The following is a 26,978-nucleotide window of genomic DNA, read 5'->3' as shown; positions in this document are numbered from 1 at the left end:
CCCCCGAGCCCCCCAGCACAGCCCGAGACTGCGGGGGAAAGAGCAGCCGCCGTTCCCAGCTGGGCACATAATTCCCAAAGTTTCAGCAGCATCCAGCTGCACGAGTTGCCCAAAAACCTACCAAAAAAATCCCTGCAAAAATCCTAGAAAGAATCAAAAAAATCCTTCTGTCTTTTCTGCCAAAAGGTTAACTCTTGAAAATCACCTCCTTTTTTAGCTTTTTCTCAGATTTGGGTGGTTTCAGCCCAGTTGGTGCAGGTTTTTTGGTGTCTGTGTCACCTAAAGACGGGGATGGGGCAGAGGGAGCAGCTCGCCCTGGCTCTGCCCCATAGAGGAGCCACTTCCAGCCTTTTTCCCACATCTCCAGCCCCACAACAGCTTCAACCCTCCCAAATCCCACAGGGCCCCTCCTAATGCCCGGGCCCTAAACCCATGACTGTAAAACAATTATCCCTTTTACAGCTCTCCAGTAAAGCAGAAAACAGCACAAGGGGGAGATAAACACCTGCAAAGGCTCCTTGGCCCCACAGCTCTGCCAGAAACCTCCGTGGGGAACTCACACCTGCCCCAGGGAGACTCAGGGATGGGCAGGTTGTGCTGCACCAGCCTCCTGGACAGGGCAATTCCTGTTTCTTGGAGGGAAACAGGAGTGTTTGAGTGCTTTGAGGTTAATTTACACATTTATTATCTGCTCTCTGGAGGGACAGTCTCCATCCCTTGGTTCTCAGGTGGGCAAATGGACAATTCTGTGTTCCGGCTCCTCCCCAGGGGCAGCTCCATCTCTGCTCTGGGACAGGGACAGGAGCCAGGGCACGGCTGGAGCTGGGCCAGGGCAGGCTCAGGCTGCAGAGCAGGGAAAGGCTCTTCCCCCAGAGGTGCTGGCACTGCCCAGGCTCCCCAGGGAATGGGCACAGAGCTCCAGGAGCCTTTGGACAGCACTGCCAGGGGTGCCCAGGGGGGGATTGTTGGGGGGTCTGGGCAGGGACAGGGGCTGGGCTGGGTCCCAGGCTGGGGACAGGCGGTGACAGCAGAGACAGCCCTGGAGCATCCTCAGCCCTCCAGGGCTGTGTGTCCTCCCAGTCTGTGTGTCCCCCCTGTCACCCTGGGCTGTCCCCTCGGTCACCCCAGTCTGTGTCCCCACTCAGAGCCTCGGCAGAGCCTCCCAGACACCCTGAGCAGCTCCGGGGCCGCTCCGGGCGCCGCCGGCCCGGGAGGAGAAGCAGCAGAAGGAGGAGAAGGAGGAGAAGGAGGAGAAGGAGGAGAAGAAGGAAGCAGCAGAAGGAGGCGGCGGCCCCGGAGCGCGGCCCGGCAGCGCCGCGGTCAAAATAAGAGTCCCCGGGCCTGGGGACCCGCCCCCCGCCCGCCCCATCCCCTCCGAGCGGCCTCTCCCTGCGTTTGGCATCAACAGCTAATTAATGAATTAATGAATTAATTATTAATTAACAAACTCCCCCCAGGGGGGTGGCAGCGCCCCCGCGGAGCCCCCGGAGCGGCCCCGGGGTCCCATCGCTCCCGGGGATGAGCTGAGCCCGGAGGAGGGTGGGTTCCTTCCTTTGGGATCCCCCCGGGATGGGGCGGCTGCTCCCGGCACAAAGAGACACCTCTGGAAACCTCCGCTCCGGGAAGGGCCGGGACATCACCAAACCCCGAACTGGGGGTGCCCAGGATCGCCAAATCCCGCTCTGGGGATGCCCAGGATCACCCACCCCTCATTGGGGGTACCCAGGATCACCCAGCCCGCTCTGGGGATGCCCAGGATCACCCACTCCCCCTGGGGATACCCAGGATCACCCACTCCCCCTGGGGATACCCAGGATCATCCATCCGGTCCTGGGGATGCCCCAGGTGGGATGTTGGGTGTTGTCCGCCTCCATCCCTGCCCTGACAAAGCAGACCCGGCTGGCCCCGGACAGGGATGGGGCGGTGGGTGAGGCCGGACGGGCTCTGGTGGTCCCTCTCCAGCACTTTCTGCAGCTCTGTCCATTCCCAGCTGGACACAGGGACTCAGCGGCCACTGGGACAAACCTCCCCAAGCCACCAGCGAGGGGAGAGGCTCCCAAAAAGAAGCCGAAATAACCAAGAACACACATTTGGCAGCCCATCTCCACCGGCCACGGCTCTTTTCTTTCAAAACCCATCCTGAGCGAAGGGCAGCGGGGGAGGACGGGCCGGGCTGTGCCAGAACTCCCTGTTTTCCCGGAGGAGCCGGGGCAGGTCTCGGGGCTGGGCCGGGCAGCCTCGCCGAGCTCCAGCCGGGCGGACATCGCCCTCTCCCGCCCGAGCCGGGCGAGCGGAGCCGCAGCTCCACATCCTGGGATTCCCGGCCGCAGGAAGAGCAACAGCCCCAGCGCCCGGCGCTTCCTCCGCCCGCAGCCGCGTCCTTCCAGCGGCACCTGCCCGCGGGGCTGGGCCAGGGCAGGCTCAGGCTGCAGAGCAGGGAAAGGCTCTTCCCCCAGAGGTGCTGGCACTGCCCAGGCTCCCCAGAGAATGGGCACAGAGCTCCAGGAGCCTTTGGACAGCCCTGCCAGGGGTGCCCAGGGGGGATTGTTGGGGGGTCTGGGATGGATATGATGATTCATCATCTTTTGTTCCAGCTCAGATATTCACTGTGATTCACTATGGGAGCAGCAACAGTTCCTTCAGCCCACCAGGGTCTTCCCAGCCCAGCCATTCCCCTGCAGAGCTGGAGGAGCCGTGGCTTTGCTTTAACCTCGGCTCTAAACCTTTAACCTCAGCTCTAAACCTTTAACCTCAGCTCCAAACCTTTAACCTCGGCTCTAAACCTTTAACCTCAGCTCTAAACCAACTCCCAAGCTCCAGCTCCACTGACAGCCCCAAACCACTTCTCACCATCAGCTCTCAGCATCCATAGAGCTGAGGTATCATCTATGATCATCACACACCCAGAGCAAAACAACCATGGTCTTAAAAAAGATCATCTTTATTTACATTATTCCAGTTCTTTACATTTGGGGGGAGGGTTAAAACCCAGGACAAAAAATACTCCCCAGAAGCCGTTGGTAAACATGGAAAACTGTGAGTTTACATTTCAAAACCCAGTTATAAATTGCACAGAAGTCTTGGGTTGTACAGAGCCATCACAAATTGTTGTATAAAACCCCAAAATCTGTAAAGAGAACCACAGGAATAAAGAATTACAGCCACGTGTAGTGGTACAAGAAAGAGCACAAGTTCTGAGGGTTTTTCCCCACCAGGGGAGGAGGGATGGGACATTCCTGTCGCAGATAGCTGCAAATATTTTAAAATATAGAATAAAACCCAAATGGAGCCTAGAACACCCTGTATCTCCTGTCTTGTGCTGGCTCAACAGGAAAACATCCTAGCAGAAAATATTTATTTTTACAAAACTCCTGGAGTTCAGTGGAAAGCTAAAAAAGAATCATTGGCCAAAAGAAAGAAGAGCCTTTGCATCCCCCTTTCCCCATCTCCTGCAGGCAGTGGGACAGCAGACGCCAAAGCAGAGTTTAGTTTAGGACACAAACAACACTTTAAAAAGCCAAAGATACAGAGGTGGAACATGTGGATAGCAGGATAAGAACAAAACCATGAAGGACATAAAAGCAGCAGGAAAAAAAAAATAAAAGAAGTGATGATATTTTTGGCGTTTTCCATTGAACACTGAGTTTGGAAACAACTCACAAGCTTCTCTCATGCCCCACTGCTTCCCCTCTCCCCATTTCAAACAAACTCAAAAAAAACCAATTGCTTCAAAAATCTGAGCCAGGAATTTGAATGAATCCCTACGTGCTGAAGTTCTTTACCCAGAGCTGTAACTGGAAAAAAAATGGGCTTTTTTTTCTTCTTTAATTCAGCGTTCAGCAAGAGGAGGGAGGGATGATAAAGGGCCTAAAGGAGCTCCCTAAGACTTCAAGAGGTGGAAGCCAGAGAGGCTGTGGACAGAGGACAGAGGGATTGATCCTCTCTGGGGAGGATGAGTAGACAAACTCAAACCCAAACCCAAACACTGGGTTTGCCCCACTGTGCCCATCCAAAGCCCTCCCCAGGATGTGCTGACAGTGCCCTGGGGCCACCCCTGCAGGGGGGTTCCAGGAGAGCTGGACCAACCCCTCCATCCTGCAGCTCTGGCCCATTTCAAAGGGCTCCAGAAAACATCAGCAAAGCTCTTTGTGTCAGGCCCCACTGCCCTGTGCAGCCTGGGACAGGCAAGGTGGGGCAGGGGGGTAGGGAAACACTGATTGTCACTTTTTATGTCAATTCTCCTGCACAACGAGGCTGCTCAGAGACAACCCTGGGGTGCTGCACCCTGGCCAGAGCCACCCCCAGGGCTGAGAGGGGCCCCTGCACAGCACCCAAAAGGATGAGAACAACTCTGAGGTGTAGCTCCAGCTCCTTCCTGCTCCCTCCACAGCAGCCAGTGGTGATGGACACTCCTCACCAGCCAAGAGTGTTGTCCCATTTGCTCCTTGCTTTGCAAAGGGGACTCTGTGTACAGCAGGAGGTCTCAAAGACCAGTTTGTAGCAAATATAATTTGGGAGATCAAGCCGAGGTGCAGAAACTCAGGGCTGGGTCAGGGCTCCCTCCACCAGGGATGGGACACTCCCAAAACAGAAGGTGGAACAAGATGCTGGCTGGGAGTCTGGAAAAACAGCCCAGTGGCTCTGGCCACAGCAACCAAACAGCAATCCCATTTCCCAGCCAAGGAACATGGGCTGGACACAGCACCAGCAGCTCAGCCCCAGGGATGGAGAAGGAGCTGGGAGACCAGTCCTGGGAGCCCTGGCTGGGTCAGGAGCCTGCAGCCCAACCCAGCAGGTCCAGAGACACCTCAGAGGAACTTTTCCAGAGGTGTGGAAGGGATTTGGGTACAAGGATATGTACAGCCAACAGCAAGGAAGGCCACGGGAGCTGCAGACTGAGCCAGGCAAGACAGGTTCAGCCAAGTGGGGAAGAGCTGTACCTGCCTTTGACCACTGTGGATGAAGAATGCTGCTCATGGAAGGCCAGACCACCCAGCAAAGCAGTCTGAATCATGGAATCAGGGCAGAAGCATAAGCTGAGAAGAGAATGAAGAAGGATCTTTGTGTCCAAGACACAGATCACACCCCAGGCTACCTGCAGGGACAACATTTAGGCAACACCTGCATGTCTCAGACACGAGATCAACAAAGTGGGGTTGTGGGGAGGAACCTTCTTCCACTTTTACAAAGTTTATTCCAAATTGCTCTTTAGGAGAGGGCTGGGGCTGGAGGTCTCCAGCCCTTCCAGCCACACCTTGGCTATGCCATCTCCATCCTCTTGAAGGCAGAGTCTGCTCTCCCCTTCCTCCCCACAGCCCAGCCCTGCCAGAGCAGTGAGCACTGCCCAGGACTCCTGAGCCACTGGACAAATCCTAGTTCAGGACACAAGGCCTGGGAATCAGCAGTGCAGTGGCTGCTCTCTCCAGAGCCAAGCCCACGTGGTGCCAAATTCCCTCTTGTTTTCCCCAAGCTGCCTTGGCAGAGTTCACCATCCTTCCTGGTGAGAGCAAAAAAAAAAACAAACCTCACTTCATTTTGTAAGAAATCAGCAAGGTGCATTCCTGGATTTGGCATGAACAGGCACATGGATCAGCATTAGAAATGGATGAAAAAGCACAGCATTTCTCGTAGAATAATTTATTAAATACAGCATTAAAATTTGTATTTCTGAATTCGATCATTAAAAACAACTTAATCTCTCATATATATATATATATATATTTATATATATTCAGGGACAATGACAATCACTCTATCAGCATTGGTGCATGTTGTGCCAGCACTGCTCAGAACGGCACCTTCGCTATGCTACCCTTAAAGCAGTCCAATGCTTAAAAAAAAAAAAATAAAATAAAATAAAAAAGCATTTGCAAAGAAACAGTGCAAAGCAGGGCCTGTCCCAGCTGCCTGAGGGGTGTGCAGAGGTGGCTGAGCAAGGAGGCAGCAGCTGGAAATGCTCCTAAAGGTCTGTCAGGTATTGGCTGCCCAGCCTGGGGCCATGTGGGGACCAGCTCTGAGGTGCTAAAGGTCTGGAGGCCACAACTCCAGCCTGGCTGGGCACCTGTGGCTCTGAGGGATGTGGTTTGTGGTTCCTCAGCTTGGGCAGTCAATGCTGAACAAAGTGTGTGTGTGGGGAAAAAAAGCGCAAAAGAAAAACTGCAAGAAAACTCAGCTTGTTCCCCCGACTGCCAGGTGCAGCAGAGACTGAACAGATGAACACAGCAGCTCCCACACGGTTTGTGTTCATTGTCACATTCTGCTCAGGCTCAGGGGACACACAGCAAACCAGTGCCACAGCAGGCCCCTGGCCCAGCACCCTTGTGCCACTGCCAGGGAGAGCCTGAGGGGGCCCAGAGGGAAGGGATCCCACGGGCAGGGCCCTGGGCAGACTCAGAGGTAGCATCAGACAGACTTTTGTGATTGATGGTCAAGGAACTCCAGCCTGGGAGGAGAGAGCACCCTGCAGGGGCAGGAGATGGGACATGGAGTGTCCCCCCACCCTCAGAGTGACCAGTGCTGTTATCCTGTGTGCCAGGAGCCAGCCACTTGTGTCCCACAGGGCTCTGTGGGGAAAAGCCACCTGTGCTGGAAAAGGACACCCCATGGAGCACCAGGATCTTCCCCAGAGCTCACCAGGGGATTATCAGCAAGTGCCCCCACGAGCCCCCCTGTGCCCATGGCCACTCACACTGCCAGTCACTCCCCCCACAGCTCAGGGACAGCAAGGGCTTGTGCTTTTGGCTTTTCAAAAGTCCCTGACCTCCCAAACCTGCTTACTCCAAGAAACCTCCTGCTACCCTTAGGACCTCTGAGGACAAGGAGGGAGGGCTGTCAAAACCATCTGTGGAGAGCACACGGCCCCTAAAAGAGGAGAGAAAAGTCCACACAGCCCAGCCTTCCCCTAGGGTGGAGCCGTGCCAAGTCAGGAGCGTTTCAGATAAGGCATTGCAGGTGCTTTGATAGTAAAGCAGTTAGTGTTGACTACAGTACTGGAACAGGCTGCTGCCCAGGCCATCCCAGGGGCACATCCAGCTCTCCAGCACTTGGTGCAGCAGCAGGAGACAGTTCAGTTTCCCAGACCTCTCCTACACACATGCAGGCTTGCTCTGGCTGCCCTTTTTTGGTTTTTTTACCCCCTTCCCTAGAAAGAGACTTAAAAAGCCCAGGCTGGGATGTGGCAGTTCCCCCCCACAGGCAGCCAGAGGGACAAGAAATCGCCTTGTGCTGTACCAGACTTTGCCCCGTGGTGCCAGGGTGGGCGGGCTCGGAGCAGGGGAGGGCTAATTGCCATTGCTGATGCTGGAGTTGGCACTGCTGCAGCTCTGCTCATAGGATGGAGGTGCCTCTGTTGGGAAAAGGAAGAATGAGAGAGGTTATGGTGGGTGTTTGGGAGGTTTCCCTTCACCCCCAGTCTGTGTAACCCAGTGCAGAGTGAAGCAACACACCAACACACACTCCCTGTGTGTACATGGGGTTTGTAAGGCTTGAGCCAGACAGTCCAGTCCCATCCCTGCCCTGATGCCTGTGGAGGTTAAAATCACCACCTCATAGTCCTGTTCCTCCCTTTCTTTCCCAAGCAGAGGGAAAGAACCCAGTCCTGTTCTGTTCCTCCTGTCCTCCAGCACCTCCAGATCACCTGTGCTCTGTCTGTACCAAGCCAGGGCTGAAGTAACACATGGAGTGTTCTGCTACCCCAGTGCAAAGAGAGGGGTTGATTTGGGTAAGACTGTGCTAACACACACTGCTGGCCCTGCCACCCCAGAACAGCTCCAGGAATCGAGCACACACTGCTGGCCCTGCCACCCCAGCACAGCCCCAGAAATTGGGCACACACACTGCTGGCCCTGCCACCCCAGCACAGCTCCAGGAATCGAGCACACACTGCTGGACCTGCCAGCACAGCCCCAGGAATCCAGCACACACACTGCTGGCCCTGGGACCCCAGTATAGCCCCAGGAATCCAGCACACACAGCTGGCCCTGCCACCCCAGCACAGCTCCAGGAATCCAGCATGCTGGGATTTCCCCAGGCTGCTCTACCCCGGACACTTTCCCAGCTCCCTCCCCCACAGCTTCAGACCAGCTGCAGGCCCATCCCAAGTCAGACAGAAGATTTCAGTGACATCATTTTCCTGGCTCTGCTCCCACCAGCCTCACCAGAAGCCAAGAAGTTTTTCTGTCAGTGGAAGGCTGAAAGCTCATTTAAGAACAGGGAGATCCTCTCTCGACAAGCCCAGGGCAGGCATGGGCGTGGATGTGGGAAGGACAGCTGGATTTTATAGCTGGAAGAGGGGACTCCTCCAGAGGCTAAAGCAGGCAGAGAGATGTCACAGCAGCCTGCAGCAGACTGATGTTGTGGTGTGTTTTGACTGTGATTTTATCCTTAATAGTTTGTTTTGTACCCCATCCCTTCTGTAGCAGTGGTTTGGTGCTGGTTCTCTGTTGTGCCCTGGGACCTGCCCCTCCTTCAGGGAGTGTTCTCTGTTTCTCTGTTGTCAATCCTGGCTAGTTCCAGCCCTCAGTTCTAGAAATTTCTGTGTTCCTCGAAGCCCCATTGGTGTGTTTGATCTGTTCCCCATTGGTTTATGTATTGTAAACCCCACCTTGTGATCTTCCCCTGTTCTCTCCCTATTGGTTGGAAATTTGTATCCTCCCCTGGATCTTCCCCCATTTATAAGCTCATGCACACTTGCATTCTCTGTCCTTCATCCCTGACCCTCTCTGGGGAATAAACTACCTTGAGAACCAGGTGAAGGACCTCTCTCTCCCTCATTCTTGCTCCTGCCCTTGGTGCTTTGACATCAGGTGCTGTAGAGAGCAGCCTTGCTGCTGTAGGAGCAGCCCTGCTCTACCTCCACCCAGAGCCATCCTGGTCAGGGGGAGGCCACTCTCAGCACAATCCAGGAAGGGAATAGCTGGGATTGATTCTCCAGCACTGTGTCAGGCTGACTGAATGCCCAGATTCCCAACTAGCTAGCGGGGACTGCTGGTAGGAGCCCTTTCCCCCAGCTGCAGACCCACAAGCTCACCGTAGGGGTATCCCCACGTGCTGTACTCCGGGGGCAGGATCAGTGAGCTGGCTGTGGGCACGGGCACCACGTTCCCCTCAGCATAGTAGGGGACAGTGGCTCCCGTGGACAGGCAGAGGGTGGGGTGGTTTGGGGAACCCGTCTGCTCTGAGTCCGCCCGGATCTCCTGGAAGCTCAGTCCTGGGGCGTAGCTGAAGGGCTGCTGCTGGGAATGGCTTTTGGTGGGGATGGAGACATTGTCCATGGGGTGGTAGCCACTGGCAGCCTCCTCTTCCTCTGGGGGAGCACTGGGGACCACCGCAGATGGGATGTGCTGGATGGAGCGGGAGGGGCTCAGCGGGACCCTGTTCACAGCAATGTTTCCAATGTAGATGGGGAGGGTGACAGAAACGTCTGGAGACTTGAGGGAAACCTGGAAGAAAAGGGAAAACAGCAGTGTCCTCATTATACATGGCAGTGGGAAGGTTCACCTGATGTCTGGATGACACTGCACAGAGCCACAGCCCAGCCCAGGGATACTCCAGATAAACTCACCTGGATGTAGTAGTCGATGTGGATGAGGCTGCAGCCCTGCAGAATGGACTGGGGCAGTGCTGGAACCAGGATCTGCTCCTTCCATTCTGCATGTTTCCAGGCCTTCACCCCTGAGCCCTCCACCTCGGCGATGGTCCTCAGGTCATAAATCCAGCGCTTGGATTTATAGGCCACTTTCTGCACAGACAGGAGGAAACACAGCTTGTACACAGGATGGGCTTCTGTCTCCCACAAATGTAAGCCAGGACACAGACCCACCCAACTGCTTTGTCAAACAGGCATGAGCACAAACCTAACAGGCATGTCCCAGAGCAGGAACACCCATGGTTGTGTGACAGACTGAGCAGGGATAAGCAAGACAAGTTCTAGGTCCTCTTTCCCCAGGAAGGTAGTGTCACCCTGATGATTGTTTCCATACTTCTTCTGGAGTCTCTCAAAACAATATAGATTGTTTTCATATCTCTCGGTGATGGACTTCTGAATTGACCATTGGGGTCAGAGAGGTATTCCTCTCATCTACCAATCCTTGACCAAATTCCTAATCCTATTTAAACCCTAAATCATAATAAACTGCCCCTTCTTTTCCTCACTTCAACCTGACGGTAAGTGTGTGGTTCTTTCGTGTCCCTATCAGCAACAAGGTAGAGAGGAACAGAGTTGGGAGATTTGGCCTCATTGCTGCCCCAGTTTCACAGAGGCCTCCATGGGGTGGAGCAGCAGCAGAAGGCAGAGAATGGCCCCACTGGACACCCACCTGGAGCAGACTGGCCACCACAGCGCCCGTGTCCCGGCCGGATTTGTTCTCTATGTCTGTGCGGAGCTGGATGGCCTGGCCCACGATGTAACCCTTCAGGTCAGACGTGGCTGTCAGGATGATGTTGCCACTTTTCACAAGCTTGTAGTTGAACTTCTTGGTGACAGACATGGTGTTGGGCTGCTGCAGGATGGGGAGACAGAGGTGTTGGCCCAAGAGAGTCAGAGTTCCTCCGGGAAAACACTCAAAGAGATTCAAAACAAGCAAGCAGAAATATTTGCATCTAAGAGGATGCAAAGAACCAGCAATGTGGAAATGTCACAGACAACATTCTCCAGGTCTCACTTCTCCAGCCACACAGTTCTACTGTCCTATTAGTTGCTTTCCCCTCCAAAGCAAGCTCTCCAAACCCAAGTATCTCCAAGCACCTGAAGCTGTTGACCAATATGTATCTCTGCATCCTGAAAATTCAGATAAATCTTTCAAAGCAACACACACAAGAGTCAGAAATCACCTGGAGCAGGTACTGACAGCAAGGCAGGAAACATGAGAAGCCCTTGTCCTGCTCTTGCATAGTCACAGCACGCAGTCAGAGTAGTCCAGCCACACAGTGACTCCTCAGACAGCAGGACAAGGACAAGTGCTGAAGTGTTGGAATTTTCCAGCCTTGTTTCCCCTCCTCATCCTTACCTCGATGTCAGGGATGTCATTCAGGTTGAGAGGGCAAAGAACGTAGAAGATCTTGTTGCATTTGTAGTCCTTGGAGAAGCGAGGTGTGTCTATCACAGCTTTCACCTGATGCAGGACCTTGCCAAAAGGGCCTTCAAATGATGTAGGAGCAGAAGCTGGAGTGGAGAGAGAATGAAGAGATCATAAGGCTGAGTCAGGCCAGTTTCTGAACTGGAAATATATGAAAAAGCCAAGGCTTACAGGGAAGGGCCTTCAGCCACTTTTCTGCATCTTACCTGGCAGCAGGAACTGGAAGGGAAAGTTGTGCTCTCCAGCTGTCAGGACCCCTGTGGAAACAAGAGTGAAGTGTACATGGGACAGGCTGAGAGGCTGATCACACATTACCTTGGACTGTGTGATCTCCTGGGAGAGAGGCCACCACCCAGGAAACCACACGCAACCTCTTCTGCTGCCTACAGCCACTGGACAGCCCCAGATCTGATGGGCAGTGCTCGAGCCAACAGGAGCACCTGCTGCCATCCACCCCCCTTGGGACAGGAGGGGTTCTGCATTAAGATATCCCATAAATAAGGCAGTTTGGGGCAGCTCTAAGGGATCCCAGTGCCACAGCAAATAGTTATCAACACAGGGCACAGACAGGGCTGCTGTGGGTTTATTTTTCCTCAAGTCTTCTCCCTGTCAGGCAGTCAGGGGGGATGTGAGAGATCACAGGCACTGTCTGAGGGTGGTGAGGAGTTCTGGTGGCCACCAAGCCACTCCACCCTCAGCCACATACCAAGCCCTTCACAGACTGCACAGGGTTCAGGAGCTGAAACCAGAGGTCCACCCACCCCTGGACTCAAGAAGGGACCTACAATACCTCAGCCCAGCTGCTGAGACAACAGGAGCTCAGAAAAATATTGCCACAACATTAAAACCTCAGCACTTGTTTTCTTCACCCACTGCTCTGCAACAGCCTCGAGGGCACAGGGCAGAGCCAAGATCAAGTGCATGGCTGAAACAACAGATTCCAACTCCCTGACTCCATCCACCCTCCAGCACCCTCAGACCCCAGATTCCCTCCAGGGCAGTGTGACAGCTGAACTGAACCCACAGTGTGACCCAGCAGCTCCTGAAGCTGCCTTCAGTAAGAAAACCACTGAGGTTTATCCATGTTTGTTAAATCCATGTATACAAGAGAGGCTTTGTTTTTGAAGTGGCAGAGCTGAGAGGAGACCTGGTTGCCACTAAACTGAGCCGTGTTTGTTCTGCTTTGCAGGATCATTGCTGGAGGTACCAAAAGCCCAGATCTGGCTGCTGCTTTTGTTGTTGCAAGACAGGAGGAGGCAGCTTGGCCGTTAGCAACGCTGGCTCTGCAGAGCTGACAGCAATCGAGTCCTGTCGTCAGGGGATTAAGTGGATTACATGGAAGGGGGAGGTGGGCAGGAGAAGAGTAAATCCCCCCTCCACTGACACAGCAGCCCAGGCAGGACTTGGTGCATCATTCTCGCTGTGAAAAGTCAGATCTCTGCCTCTCTGCTCGCTCAGGCACCCCGTGGGGATGAGGGACACCCCAGTGAGCGTGTCCTGCCTGCAGTGCGGGGACAGCGGGATAAATAATCCAACACGGATCCCTGCAAAGGGAGAACATCAGAAATGTCTATTTATACACTTTGGCCTCAAAGAGAGGAGCAAGATCTGCTCATTGCCATCACCTCCCTGCTGATTCCCCTGCCGGCCCCCGAACAAACAGGAATTATGTAGGCTAAAATGCAGCACCCGGCGCTGTCACCAGGTGGAGGCACCAAGCCAAGCTCTGCCCTCGCTGCCAGGCCTGAAGCTCCAGAGCTGGGCAGGCTCTGGGACAGGTGTGGGACAACCTCTCCTGTTCCTTTTTGGGCAGCCTGGCTCAGTAAAGGTGCCAGGTGAGGTGCAGCAAGTGGCTCCAGGATAAAACCTGGTTAATGTGAGTGGCTCGATGAATCCAGCCCTTGTTTGCTGCCCTGAGGGTTTCTGTCTTTTAATGGGCACCATTCAACATTGATCTTATACCCATTATCCCGACTTTCAGAAAGCAAATGGATAACTGGAAAACATCGACTGTCCTATGCAGCTTCTGCATTGCAGTACAGGGACTCTCTCCACCTGACAAGGAGTGGGAGCAAGGCCTGTTCCTGCCCTGCAGAAAGGAGGGAGGTGGAATTCCAGAGGGTAGTGGTCACTGAGTTTCCACCAAGAGAATTCCCAGCTGTGTGACCTGCAGAGCCCCACAGGGAGGGGCAGGCAGTAATTCTGAGTCTCCTGGTAAGGAGCATGAAACTTCACAGCCTTTCCAGGACCCTCGGAATGAGCCCACAGTAAAAACAACCCCTATTCTACATTACAGGTAGCACCATCTAACAAGTCATTTCTGTCCAAGTCCTGCCCAGCTCAGGTGCACCAACAAAGCCAGGCTGGAAGTGAACCTGTGAGCACTTTCAGTTTCTAACTCACACAGCAGCACTGAGCAAGGCCATGAACTCTCCCAGGAACACCCGTGGGCAGCATCACCCACAGAGGATGTGGTTTGGCTGTCAGAGCCACCGTGAGACTCAAGGCACTGAGGCAGTTTCTGCACAGGTACTCCAAGCTCTGAGCAGGTCGAACTGCCCAAGGGTCAGCCTAGACCAGCCTGATGGTCCTGAGCAAGCCCAAGTGCCCAATGACCTGCTGGCTGTGACCCACTGAGCAGCCTGCAAATCCCTCCTGCAGCTCCTGCCTGCAACAAGATACCCACGAGGGCTGGAAAAGGCCCTTCCTGCTTTTTATAGCCAGAGAGGAGTTCCCAGAGCAGCCAGCCCAGACTGAAGCTGTGTCCTGCCACGGTTCACACAGACCAAGGAAATCATAGCAGTGCCTGGCTCATGGCCATGGAGCCCTGACCCCAGTCCTGAGCTGAGCAGGGAGCCTGGGAAGCACAGTGAGGCCTGTTCTCCACTCCATGGAGCAGGGAGATGCTGCAGGTGACTAAGAACAACTCCTGTTTTCAGACCTGCTCCTCCCAGCCCACTCTCTCCTTCCCTCCAAGAGAGAGAAGCACCTTTAGGCATCCTTGGTATCCTGGGACAGGCATTCCAAGACACCCACTGGTGCAGAAATGAGTCCAGTGCCAGAGCTAATTCACAGATGAGGGTTAACAAAATTAAGATGAGGAAAAGCAAATGGTCCTGACCGAGACAGGAGACTCCTGAAAGCACAGGCAGGATCCAGAGTGCCTGGCAGAGTGACAAGGCAGCAGAGCCCACAGGTGAGCTCAGGTCCTGCCTGCCTCCCACTGCACCAGGCGGAAATTTGGATATTTAGCAGCAATCTGGGCTCCTTCTTGCTTCTCCTGGCAGAGGCTCCTCCAGCACGGACACAGCAAAGGCTCCATTTACAACTTGGAATTACAAAACCACTTCTGTCTTCTGCCCACTATCTGGTGGAAAGTTGGCAAATCCCAAGCCAAGCACCCTTACAGTGGGAAGGGAGGTGGCAACTGCTTCTAAACTCTCCAGCTGGCAACTATGCTCTGAAAGGCTGAGCTTCCATTCCCAAATGCTGACTAATCTTGCTATAATAGGGAAAATCTGCAATTTCCCTTGTCCCACCTTCCTTGAGAGCATGGGCAGGGCACAGACTGACCTTAAGCCAACACCCAGGTACTTCTCCCATGGAAAACAGGAGCAAATGCCATCTCATCTCCCTGCAAGGGACATTTGCAGTGTCAGTCCAGCCACTGTGCTGTTCACACAGGGCAGTGTGTGTCTCACCAGGTGTTCCTGTGCCCTGAACAGATGCCCAGATCACAGCAGGGGAGATGCAGCATCAAAGCAAAGCGTCCAGAGCCATCCCACAGCTGCATCTGCTGTGCAATTCCAGCATCCCAGCAGCAAGGGGAACACACAACCCATGGGAAGCCACTCATCACCCCTGTCCCTCCAGCCCAGACAGCTTTGAGTAACAATCCAGGACATTTAATGTGTTAATTTCACCTGCAAGTGGACTTTGTAACAGAGACCATTGTTGACAGCAAGGAGAGGGGAGCTGGATCCCAACCAAGGTGGGGACCCATGGCCATCCCAACACCTGGGAAGAGCAGCCCTTTCCATGCTCCCCCAGAACCAGAGGCTTTGCCAAAGCACTCCCCAGCCTGGGCAGGGCCCAGCAGGTCAGCAGGAGTTCAGCACTCTCAAGGGGGGCATTGAGACCACTCAAACAGGGGCTCCTGTGCAGCTCACAAACCACTGTGAGGGGACAGGGCTGTGCCAGCCACGCTGAGCCGGCACCTCCCCGTTCCCAGAAGCCGGAACAAAGGCCACAGTGTCCTCAGCTGCAGAAAAGCTTTTCCTGAAGTTTGCATGCAGCTAAAAATACCTTGAGAAAGCCATTAGGGAGCAGAGGCAGCAGGCTTTGCAGGGCTCTGCTGTGGAGCCATACCTGCAGCAGCCTTTGCCCCTGATAGGAGTCAAGCCAGCAGAGACTGGCCGCCCCCGCACGGCCTTGGGAAACTTCCTCCCAGAAAATTCCTGGAGGAAAAGAAGCTGCTGCCCCAGACAGCCTGGAAAAAAAACTCAAGTCCAGATAGCAGGAGCAGCAACAACACACTAATAGTGCAGAAGAACCTTGGAGATTTCCCTGACTCTTGTAGAGATGTGTCTGGTCTCTCTCATTCACGGCTCCCCTCCATTCCACACTGGGACTGGGGTTGTTCACTTGTACCACTGGATATGGAGGAGTCCTGGAGCATTTCAGTCACAGAAAAGAAATGTCTTGATCCAGAGGGCTGATGCCAAGTCTCCTGGATCCCCTGGTGACCCTGGGTTGCCATCCAGAGAGACTTTGCCAGGTTGTCAGACTTGGGAAGTTTGACAAGACCAAGTGCAAGGTCCTGCGCCTGGGTCAGAGCAATCCCAAGCACAAACACAGGCTGGGCAGAGAATGGACGGAGAAGAGCCCTGAGGAGAAGGGCTTGGGAATGTTGGTGGATGAGAAGCTCAGAGTGCCCCAGCCCTGTGTGCTGACCCCAGAAACTCCCCATGCCCTGGGCTGATCCCACTGTGTGGGCAGCAGGAAAGGGGGGGATTCACTCTCAGGTGAGACCCCACCTGCAGAGCTGCCCCAGCCCTGGGGCCCAGTGCAGGAAGGACCTGGAGCTGCTGGAGTGAATCCAGAGGAGGCTCCTGAGATGTTCCCAGGGCTGGAGCCAGGCTGGGAGAGCTGGGGTTGCTCACCTGGAGAAGAAAAGGCTCCAGGGAGAGCTCAGAGCCCCTGCCAGGGCCTAAAGGGGCTCCAGGAGAGCTGGAGAGGGACTGGGGACAAGGGATGGAGGGACAAGACACAGGGAATGGCTTCCCACTGCCAAAGGGCAGGGCTGGATGGGAGATTAGTCAGGAATTGTTCCCTGGCAGGCTGGGCAGGCCCTGGCACAGGGTGCCCAGAGCAGCTGTGGCTGCCCCTGGATCCCTGGCAGTACCCAAGGCCAGGCTGGACATTGGGGCTTGGAGCAGCCTGGGACAGTGGGAGGTGTCCCTGCCCATGGCAGAGGGTGGAATAAGATGATCTTTAAGGTCCCTTCCCACCCAAACAAAGGTTTCCCTGCACTCACTGCTGCACCACTGCATGGGAAAACTACCACCATGGTACCCACTGGGGGTGCAGTGACCACACATCTGTATTTACATTGTTAAACAAATTATCCAAGTGGAGTTTACTCAAAGTGTCTGGGCTCTGATCTGAGCAGTGCAGCCTCCCTGCAGACCTCTGCCCAGGCAGAGGAGAAATCACCAGCCCTCCAAAGCCATCATCCCCCCAGATCGAGGGGAAGCTCCCTGCCCACACCCTGCCCTGCCTGCAGCTGGCCAAGGGCTGGGAAATGTCCTCCAGCAGCCTCTGCCTGGCACAGGAGCAGAGCTGGGCTGGGGCTCAGAAGGAGCCAACCCCACAGGAACAAGGACACAGCCCTACCTGCCGTGTCCCACCCACCTTCCCAGGGCTGTCTGGCAGCTTTCTGTGCAGTCAGCCCAGTCTGACAGCACTGGTGGGGCCAGATCTGCCTGGGCTGCACGTTCCAACCAGTGCCACTGCTGGGACATTTGCCAAATCCTTCTCCCAGGCTGCCACAGCTCACCTCTCCAAAAGGGTCACAGCCACCAGACAAAACCAGGACCTCCAGGATAGCAGAAGGGAGTTGGGAGGTGCCTTGGTCACACAACAGACTCAGGTGAGGCTTATTCCTCTCCTGTGAAGGCTCACACTGCAGTGTGCTGGGACACCAGCCTGGATGTGTGACACACAGCAGGCTGCAGGCCAGGAACCACAGCGTGTGGTACAGCACACACACCTCTGCCTCCCCAGGCTTCACCCACACACACCTCTGCCTCCCCAGGACTCACCCACACACACCTCTGCCTCCCCAGGCTTCACCCACACACACCTCTGCCTCCCCAGGCTCACCCACACACTCCTCTGCATCACCAGATTTAACCCACACACTCCTCTGCATCACCAGATTTCACCCACACACACCTCTGCCTCCCCAGGCTCACCCACACACACCTCTGCCTCACCCGACTTCACCCATACACTCCTCTGCCTCCCCAGGCTTCACCCACACACACCTCTGCCTCACCAGGCTTCACCCACACACTCCTCTGCCTCCCCAAGCCTTAGCCCACAGCTACACACAGCAAAAGAGGTGAATAACTCTGTGTCACTCTCTCCAGCCTCCAAAGAGAAGGATGACAGCAGCCACTCTACCACCTCTGTAGCCACCATTAGGAGGCTGGAAAGTACCCCTGTACCCCAGGAACAGGAGATAGTGAGTGGCTGAAAAGGGGCTCCTGCCCCAATCTCTTTCCCTCCCCACCAGTTCCTGCCAGGCTCTGCTCCCTCTTGGATGCCAGAAGGGGAACAAGCTGCACCTTTGGTGTGCACAGATTTTTTTTTGGTTCTTCTAGCAGAGGAACAGCAGGCCAGACCATATGGCAATTTCTCCCTGGCTACTTAACGAGTGATGCATTAACAGTGTTGGCCAATTCAAGGAGTACAGAAAGGTACCTGGTGCCTGCTGGTCCCTGTGCCATCACTTGTAGCAATATGTCTCTTTCTTCCTGCTGCCTAAAATCGGCCCTGGGGAAGGTGAGCTCCTCCAAAGGTGCTCAGTTAGACTGATTCTGGTGCTGCTGATGCACAGCTTGAGTACTCTCCTCTCAAGGCTCTGCAGGCAGAGAGCAGGAAAGCAGAAGGTTTGTGTTTTTCACTTTGGGGCAGAGAAATGAGCAGCTCTAGCTCTGCACTGTGCCACAGGACCCCAAGTACAGGCAGAGATGTCACTCTCACTGCAGTCCCAGCACTCTGCTCACTCCTGTCCTGCCCTCTCTCCTCATCCACTTTTGCAGCCATAAAACTGAATATTAGATATAAGCAAGGGGCCAGAGCTCTTTAACTCTCGGGAGGCTCCACTGAGCTGTCAGAAGGGAAGCATTAAGTCTGTGCCAGGGCACTTGAGGTGATGCTGGGCCATTGCAGCTTTAGCACAGGACTCAACTCAGCCTCTGGTGAATGAAGTTAATACAGGGGATTACAAACTGCGACAAAGGAGGGGAAATGCACACATTTGCTGGTGCCATCAGCAGGCACAGGTGCCACAGAGGGAGCAGCCAAGAGGCAGAAGAGCAACCTGCCAGCAAGCACAGCCAAAGCTGCCAGGAAAGCCTCGGTGTTGAGCTCCAAGGAGAGCTCTCCTGCTCTGTATGGCAGCAGTGGAGCACAGCCCCAGCAGGCTCCACACTCCCTTTCAAGGCAGCAACTCACTCTGCAAACACACAAACACACAGCAGGAACAACCTCCAGCACTCCACACGGGTAATGCTGCTGAGATAAACCTTTCTGTAACACAGGAGGTGCAGCAGAGCGCCCAGCACTGAGCCGAAGGCTCCACTGCTCACAAACCTCTGTGTCAGCAGTTTCCAGAGTCATTCTCAATGAATTAGCAGGATCTGGCAGTATGGCAATGCTGCAAAAAAAACCCCAGAGGATTAACTGGTCTACTGAGGCAAGAAATTGGGAAGTGCTGAGGAAGCGGCTGTGACCCAAGGCAACTGCAGATGCCTCAGTGTGGTTTTCCTGTGCTGAACGTGCAGCTGCTGCTCCTGAACCCAGCAACACAGCGTGGCCAGGAGCTGGCACCAGCACATCCTTAGTGGCTCACCACTGCCCATGGACACTCTGCTGCTCTCACCTGTCCAGGAGCATCACCTGCTGCTCTGAGACCTCCTGCTCGCACACAACAAGCTGCACAAGTCTCACCATTCTGCTTAGTCAGGTCACTAAGATTTTTAATTTCAGCTGGGAGCCAGGATTGTTACCCTGTGCCAACTGCTGGCCATGAAGGTGTTGTGCCAGGCCAGCAGAGAACCACCCCAGGGAAGAGGTGATGCACAGCTGCCCCTTTTTAGCTCTTTGTGCAAGAAATCTGCCAGCAGAGGAAGTGTGTGGAGCTGCCAGGAAATCCCTGCAGCGCCTTCAAGCAAACTAACAAGCTGCCAAAAGAAAGGTCAGCTGGAAATTACAGCCAGCTCCCTGCACGAGTTCAACTCAGGTACAAGGAGGGAATGAAAAAAAAAAACAACAGAAGTTCACCTTTGCATACACAACCCTTCCACAGGGGTTGTGCACAGCTGTGTGTGCAGCTGGAGGTGCAGGGAAGGGACAGCCCCACGGGGGCACAGGCACATCATGGACCTGCTCTTCTCCAGCTGAACAAGGGCAGAGCCACAGCAGGGAGGGGGAGAGGAGCAGGAGGCTCCACAGAGCTGAATCACTCCATTATATTGGATCAAGAGAAGCATCTCTGTGTCCAAGAGCAGTGGGTACAAGCGGTGCCATTCTGTGCTCGCTGCCACTTGATCCCCTGCACTGCTGACACCTACAGAAACCCAGCAGCCCCCACCCCTCTTGCATTTCTGTGCAAAGGGAAAAACCAACACCAGCGAGCAATCAAAGTCTAAGTGGGAAAAGTAAATACCCTTTTAGCCTCCCCTCCAGGAGGAGAGTAATCAGCCCCCTGGGAGCCCTGGGTGGGCTGGGTGACCTGTGTGGCACAGCAGCCTCTCCAGCAAACAGAGCAGAGAGAGGCTCTGGAGCAGCTGGCACACTCTGCACTTCCCAGCAGCTTTTATGTAAAGAGCCTGAGTTCATTAAACTGTTGGCCTGTGTGTGATTGCCAAGGCTACAGCACAATCCTCTGCTCCTCACGGCTGCCTGCAGCTCCTGCCCAGCCCCACCAGAGGCTTTCCCAGAGCACAGAGGATGCTCTGCTTGAGTGGGGACAAGCCCTGAGGGGAACAGGGTCCTTTGCAGCAGCATTTATCACCAACCTGCTCCAGTGGCACAGCCAGGTCCTCCACACGCTGTTCCAAGGTGAGGAGAGAAAGGAAAGTGCTGTAAATAAGTGCCAAACTGGGCATCTGGGTTATTTCAGGGCCTGCCTCCTTTTTCAAGAAAAACCCCAAAGCAATGTGTAATACAAGCAGCAGCTGATGCCACAGAGGACAAGCTGCCCCCTCACTTATTTCAATGCAAAGGTGTGTGTGGGAGGAGAAGTGTGGAGTCACTCTTAGAGGCTTAAAGAGCAATCTGAGCCTCGACAGTTTTGCAAATCTCCTCTCCCCTTCCCCCCACGTGTCCTCAAAGAGCACAGATCAATGTTTTTAAAAGTTATTGCTCAAGATGTGGGAAGGGATAGAGTGAGGTGGGCTGGTTTTCAGGCTAAGCCTGCCTCCCTGCACCACCTCCACAGGTGCCACTGGAGCTGAGCCACTCACCAGGGATGGGCAAGACAGGGCCCCATCCCCTGTGTGGCTTTGGGGACACCTGGGATCCCTCCTCAATCCAAGTCAAGGCCATCAGACCAGATGAGTCCCCTTCAAGAGAGCTGGGGATGGTGTCAGAGGACAGCCTGGCATCACCCTCTGCCCCAGGGCACAGCCTGGCTGCCAATTTCCCCCCAGCAGGGACATGCTGCTCCTCCTTACCTTTTTTTTTTTTTTTTTTTTTTTTTTCAAATGCACTTGTTCAAAAAGAAGAGCTAGCAGCACCGCTGTAGTGGGGGGAAGGCAGGAACAGAAGATTCCTCTGAGGAAGAAGCAAATTTCTCCTCTTCCTCCACTCCTTTTCAGGCAGTGACATCTCCTGTGCAGATAAATCCTTTGGGGGCATGGCAGGAAGGCAGCCCCTCCTCACACCAGGGCCTCTCACAGTCCTGCCCTCCCTTCTGCTGTTTGGTGGGAGAAGGTGAGGGGGGCACAGCCAACCCTCACCTGCAATAACAGGCAGGGATTCACCCTGGGGGGGTTTTGCATGGTTTTTATTAATCTGCAGGACCATACCTGATGTTATCAGAGTAAGCTTTGCTCATGGTGCTCTGTCCCAGGCTGCTGCTGGCCAGGGAAGGAGCTGTGTGCTGGCAGTGTGGGCCAGCAGCTGGGCTGGCCTCATGCTCCTTTAGGAGTCCTTGCTTGGAAATGCTTTCAACTCCCCTCACCCTCACCCTGGGCTCCTGCCATCACCATCAGTGACCTCACCACCCCATACCCCAAGAGCCAGCAGCCCAGCCTGCCTCAGTTTCCCCTCCCAGCTGGGTCAGCCCTGCAGGGAAGCACCCAGGGAACACCCACATGGGACACTCCGTCTGTCTGGAGCTCCTTCAGGCTCTCTTCAGGAAAGGCCAGGACAGCTGAGAGCTATTCCTGGAAAGCCTAAAAACACCACGGCTGAGTCAGCGCCACACAAGGCCATGGCTGGGCTCCCCCAGCAAAGCCTCACTGCAGGGCTGAGCTGTGCCAGGACACTGAGCTGCCAGCAGCCCCTCACAGGAGGCAGACAGACAGACAGACAGACAGGCAGACACAGAGGTAGGGACATGGAGGAGCAGCCCAGCTCCCCCTGCTCTGCCAGCCCAGACACGCATCAATGTCACGGGGAGGCTGTGACAGCAGACAGCTCTCTCTGTCCCTGTGCTGCAGGCTGGAGCACTGCCAGCCCCCAGGGCTTTTGTTCCACATCCCTGCAAGCCAGCACAGCAAATATAAGAGTCAGCTTCAAAGCCATCTCTGCTGCTGGACTCAGGTCCAAAGGCAGCATTGACAGTGTCCTTTCCATGTCCATGATGCCACTGCTTCCCTCTCCATCCTCCCAGGGGCACAGCTGTCCTGTGTGAATGCAGACATGGGACAAATCTGCAAGTGCAGGGCAGTAATTCCTGAGCACGAAGGGCAAATCCCCCCTGGCTGCAATCCCACACGCACAGGGACTGCCCACCCTCTCCCTCTCTGCTTCCCTGCATCTGGGAATGGGGCTGAGAGCTCCCAGCTGGGTCCACACAACTTTTTAGACACAAAAAGCTGAAGAGAAGAGGTCAGTGACTGAGTACACACCACACTGCTCCAGAACAACTGCTGATACCTGGGCTAGGTATTCCTGCAACTCTGCAAGGCAGGACAGAAACACCACCACAACACACTTCAATTTCTGATCACACAACTCCACAGGGGCAGATTTTCCCTGCAATTCCCTGCACCTAAGGTAAGTCATGACTGCTGTTTCCTGCCTCACCTGCCTGCAGCTGTGGCAGCTCTGGGAGACATCAGAGGCCTGTTCAGTCCCACTCACAGCTCGTGGTTCTGTGACCAGCTCCACTGCCAGCCCAGCCCTGCTGCCAGCCCCTGGCACCAGCTCAAGGCTGGCAGAGCCTGTGACACCAGTAGGGACAGAGAGCAGCACCGCACTGGGAGGTATACAGGAGTCTGGCTCCCAGAAAACCAAGAGCCAAAAGACCAGGGTTTTCTACAAACACTTTAAGAACTGGGGCCACCCAATTTTGGCCACATTTGGATGTCAAGCCGTCAAAGGGCACACTTCAGTACATGGCTTTTCAATCTATCCTTCCCAATTTACTTTAGTTCTAGTTATCAAGGGGATGGCTCTCAAAAGCAACATCACAAGAACTGACTGCCAAAGCAGCTATTAAAGTTTTCCAAGATGCTGTAAACCCAACAAACAGCACACCCACCTCTTCCCACTCCACCTTCCTGCCTGGCTTTTGCCTGTCACTGCTCAGCTCGACCAGCACACAGATCAGACCACAAGATCATAGCTCTCCTTCAAATCATTAAATATTAAAAACAAAAGTTGGAAGGAGTAGTTTCGGTGCAGTTGCAGGTTTAAACCTCTCCACTCACAGCCTACAGCTCCCAGCTGATCTAAGCCCAATGGTCTGCAGACCCCCTGTGACTGTCCCCCCTACCCCAACATCCACAGCTGGGCTCTCTGTGCTCAGCACATCCAGAATCAGGCAGGAATGTTTCCCATTGCCCTCCCAGGGAGTTTATCTCTGACTGCAGCCCCCAGGCTGTCAGCCAAGAGCCAGCCAGCCAACTGTCTCCCTTGGCAGGGACCTGAGAGCAAACAGCACTCTCACCAGTTGCTGCAAGAATGAGCTCAGTCTCCCTTCAGTGCTAAAAGCTCTGTTTGGAAAATTGCTGAGCTAGAAGAAACTGCCATTTCAATTTTACCCATTTCCTGTTATTAGATAAAACAGTATCAGAGGACTGAGCTCCTGCTACCCTGGGCTTTTGCCACGTTCCTCTTTCAGCCACTGCCTTCAGCAGGTGAATACAAGCACATCTTGATTTCAACAGGAGCCAGGGCACAGCATGAATTATTTGTGGTAAGGCTGACCTATTTAACAGCAGAAAGACAGCATTCATTCAGACCTAAATCCCCCAGAGGCTGCTGGTGTCATTTTACCCACAGGACAATACAAACCCATCACTATCTCTGCCCATCTCACTGGGAGAAGGGTAACTGTGCTAGGCTGATCCTGCCATGCTCCCAAGTGCTTCTGTTGGAGCACAAGTGACACCTCCACATCCCTGTCAGAGCAAACACTGGCTTCTGCTGACCACCTTTGGTCAGTGTTTTGTGACCACCATAAACACGCAGGGGAAGTGGAGCAGGGTGAACCCACAGAGCCTTGAGACAGGGAGCAGTCCCTGAGACAGCTCTGCTTCAGGCAGACCAGGATGGACCCACAGAGCTTTGGGACAGGGAGCAGTCCCTGTGACAGCTCTGCTTCAGGCAGACCAGGGCCAGAGGATGCCAGCAGTGTTTGCAGGGTGGCTGCCAAGTTCTGCTCAGGATCCTTCCCTGCACAGCTCCTGCTAAGATCTTGCAGTCTCTAATCCTGGCTCCCATCTTCTGTGCACAGGCCAAGGCAGCCTGTGAGGGGTATTTCACATCCAGGGGATGCTGAAGTCTTGGTGATACATTTCCGTAAAGCTTCTCCAAAGCACAGATCTGCAGCAGGACCTTTGAGGACTGTACCTTTGTCTGCCAGGGACAGCGTGCTGTTGAAGTACTGCTCCTCCACAGTCCATGCAGTGTCATTGATCTTGTTGGACACCCCACAGGATCCAATGCAGCTCACCTTGATGGCTGTGGAGAGACAGGACACACGTCAGCACTGGGGGAAAGCAAAAACCTCAGGTTCAGACTTGCTTCAGGTACTGTACAGTGCAGGAGCAATGCCTCATGGTAACACACACAGGGTGGGAAAATGGAGCAGAGGAATCAGGTCATGCTTTCACTCCAAAAGTATGTTTTTCAGCACTCCCAGCACAACTGAGCACTCCCTGCTACCCCAGTGCTATTCCCAGATAATAGCACCTTTGAAATCCTCAAGGTGGTTTCCTTGCACTGTGGAAGCCCTTACCAGCAGTGATTGCAGCTCCCTGACAGGTTGTCCTGGGTTGCAGTGTAGGATGTGCACAAAGTATTTATTCCATCCCCATCCCCATGAGCTGTTGGAACCAGGTGGGGCAGTGTTTTCCCAGGCCCCTCCTTTGGGCTCTTCTGCTCATGGCCCATCAATGCCTGGCCCAGGACTCACAGGGAACTCCCTCCAGGAGCTCTCTCTGTTTAATGGGCCATCAAGGAGCCACTGCACGACTCCTCATCCCATTGGGAGATGCTCCCAATGCCCAGGGGGAGGAGCCAAGCATTCCCACCTGGAGAGAATCTGGGATTTGGGACAGGACAAGCAGCCCTGAGCCACTGGATTCCCAGAGGAGCAGAGCTCCCAGACCTTTCTGTGGGATCACTGCTTCAGGAAGAGCCCCTCACCTGGACTGCTCCCCCCACCCTGCTCAGGGTGTGTTCTGACTCTGGCAGTGCTCTTTTGTATTATTACATTTATTTTATTTTATTTTACTTTTTTACCTTTCTTCTTATTAAATTGTATTTCTGACTTGGAGCCTCTCACTCGTTTTTCTTTCAAACCACGACACCCAGCCCTTGGGAGCCTGATCCCAGCTCCTGGAGTCAGTCTCAGCTTCAATGGCTTGCAGCAAAAGCACTTTGCCCATTAACACTTGTCCTACATCAGGACCTCCAAAATGCCCACACACACACATCACCTCCCAGCCAAATACCAGTTCTAAGGGAGTGGCTTCCTCCTCTATTAGAAACTCAGGGCTCAGCAAAGCCACACAGGAAGGTCTGGAAGCAGCAGAGGTGCTACTGACCCTCCCAAAAGCAAGGACAGTAATTTGAGCTGTGTTTGTGCCTTGCCTGGAGAAAGTCACTCCAGGAGCTCAGCCTGCAGTGTGGCTCTCAGAGGAGCTCCCCACAGACATTTTCAGTTAGTCTTGGCCAATACTCAGCAGGTTGAAATTAGATTCTGATGTCGACACTGGACCACAGAGACAGAAGAACGTGACAGACTGGCCTTGCTGCACAGCAAGAGATGATCTACATTGCTATCCCCACACAGGGAGGACACAGGCAGACCTATCCAGGCACAAACAGAGCCTTCAGGTCTGTCCCAGCCTGGACATCTCCCACCTGAATCCCATCAGGTTTTGCAAGAGCTTAAGTGGAGCCCACAGAACTCCCTTAGCCCATTTGCCAGGTGAATAGTTCTGCTGGCAGAAAGGTGACAGGATCCACCAGACAGACTCTTGGCCTGTTTGACCCATCTGCTGCCCTGTATTCCAGCTGCATCCACAGGAAGCATCTCCCTGAGAAGCAGGTGGCCAGTTTGCCTTGGCTAAGGAGCTCTCCCCTCCCCTCTACAAGTGTTCTTAGCCTATTGATATCAACACCTCCACTCACCTGCCCAAACACTGAGGGCTGTGTGTTATCACTGCTTGCAAACACCTCAAACAGCCCCTCCAGAGCCTGGCCAAGGTGACCTTGTCTTCTACACTGACCCAAGACAGGGTGGAAAGAACCCCAAATCCAGCCCTCACTGCAGGGGCAACACAAAGCTTTTACTCCAGTCATAGTGAGGGGGGTCAGGTGGAATGAGCTCCTCAGGGTTTAAAGTCTGAAATCCCTCCCCATCAGATCTCCTGCCATACCCCCACAGCTGATCATGGCTGTGAGATGAAGAGCCCCTTGCAGCCCAAGTGTTGTTCTACACTCAAGGACAAAGGATAAGCAGCTCCAGATGCCAACTCTCATTAACCAAACATCAATAGAGCAGCGAGGCTGACACATCACTGCCTTGTTTGTGTCTGTGATGTGCTTTGGCATTTCCAAGGCAGGGAAAGAACAGGGTATCATGGCCTGGTATGGGAACTCCCCCAGCACTGCACAGAGCACACCTGAGCAGACACAGGTGCCCTCCCAAGGTGAACCACCACAGTGAACCCTCCACACATCCCCAGGGGACATCCAATACTCTCTCTGGCAGAGCCAAAGTTCATGGAGGAGCCTCAGCATCAGGAGCAGGAAAGGTTTCAGCAGGGTGCTGTCCTGTGTATCTGCTCCCACCTCAGACACACTGCCACATCTCTGGGCTCAACAAGCCTGTCCCACTCTGCATCAGCCCACATAACACAGATGGATCCAGTCAAACCAAGCCCAGACTCACCCACTCCATTCCCTCATTTTCACACAGGAGATGTGAGC

At 54.3% G+C, this 26,978-nt stretch overlaps 1 protein-coding gene across 1 annotated transcript in view; it reads right to left on the bottom strand.

Annotated features, from left to right (window-relative positions):
• Nucleotides 1-6,553: 6,553 nt before the first annotated feature.
• Nucleotides 6,554-26,978, bottom strand: part of ARRDC1 (arrestin domain containing 1) — a gene marked incomplete at its 5' end in the record, with an annotated part of 35,958 nt that continues 15,533 nt past the window's right edge. The window contains 7 exons of the mRNA XM_083875678.1: nucleotides 6,554-7,345; nucleotides 9,029-9,440; nucleotides 9,563-9,739; nucleotides 10,317-10,499; nucleotides 11,007-11,161; nucleotides 11,282-11,332; nucleotides 24,390-24,500. Of these exons, the coding sequence (XP_083731804.1) occupies nucleotides 7,281-7,345; nucleotides 9,029-9,440; nucleotides 9,563-9,739; nucleotides 10,317-10,499; nucleotides 11,007-11,161; nucleotides 11,282-11,332; nucleotides 24,390-24,500 (1,154 nt within the window). The 3' untranslated portion in view covers nucleotides 6,554-7,280. The remainder of the gene's footprint in view (nucleotides 7,346-9,028; nucleotides 9,441-9,562; nucleotides 9,740-10,316; nucleotides 10,500-11,006; nucleotides 11,162-11,281; nucleotides 11,333-24,389; nucleotides 24,501-26,978) is intronic.

This window comes from Zosterops lateralis (genome assembly GCF_965231275.1).
Source record: "Zosterops lateralis genome assembly, chromosome: 20".
In the NCBI taxonomy this organism is placed as follows: Eukaryota; Metazoa; Chordata; class Aves; order Passeriformes; family Zosteropidae; genus Zosterops; species Zosterops lateralis.
Note: the sequence above shows the minus strand (reverse complement) of the source record. Positions and strands in the feature narration are given on the sequence as shown.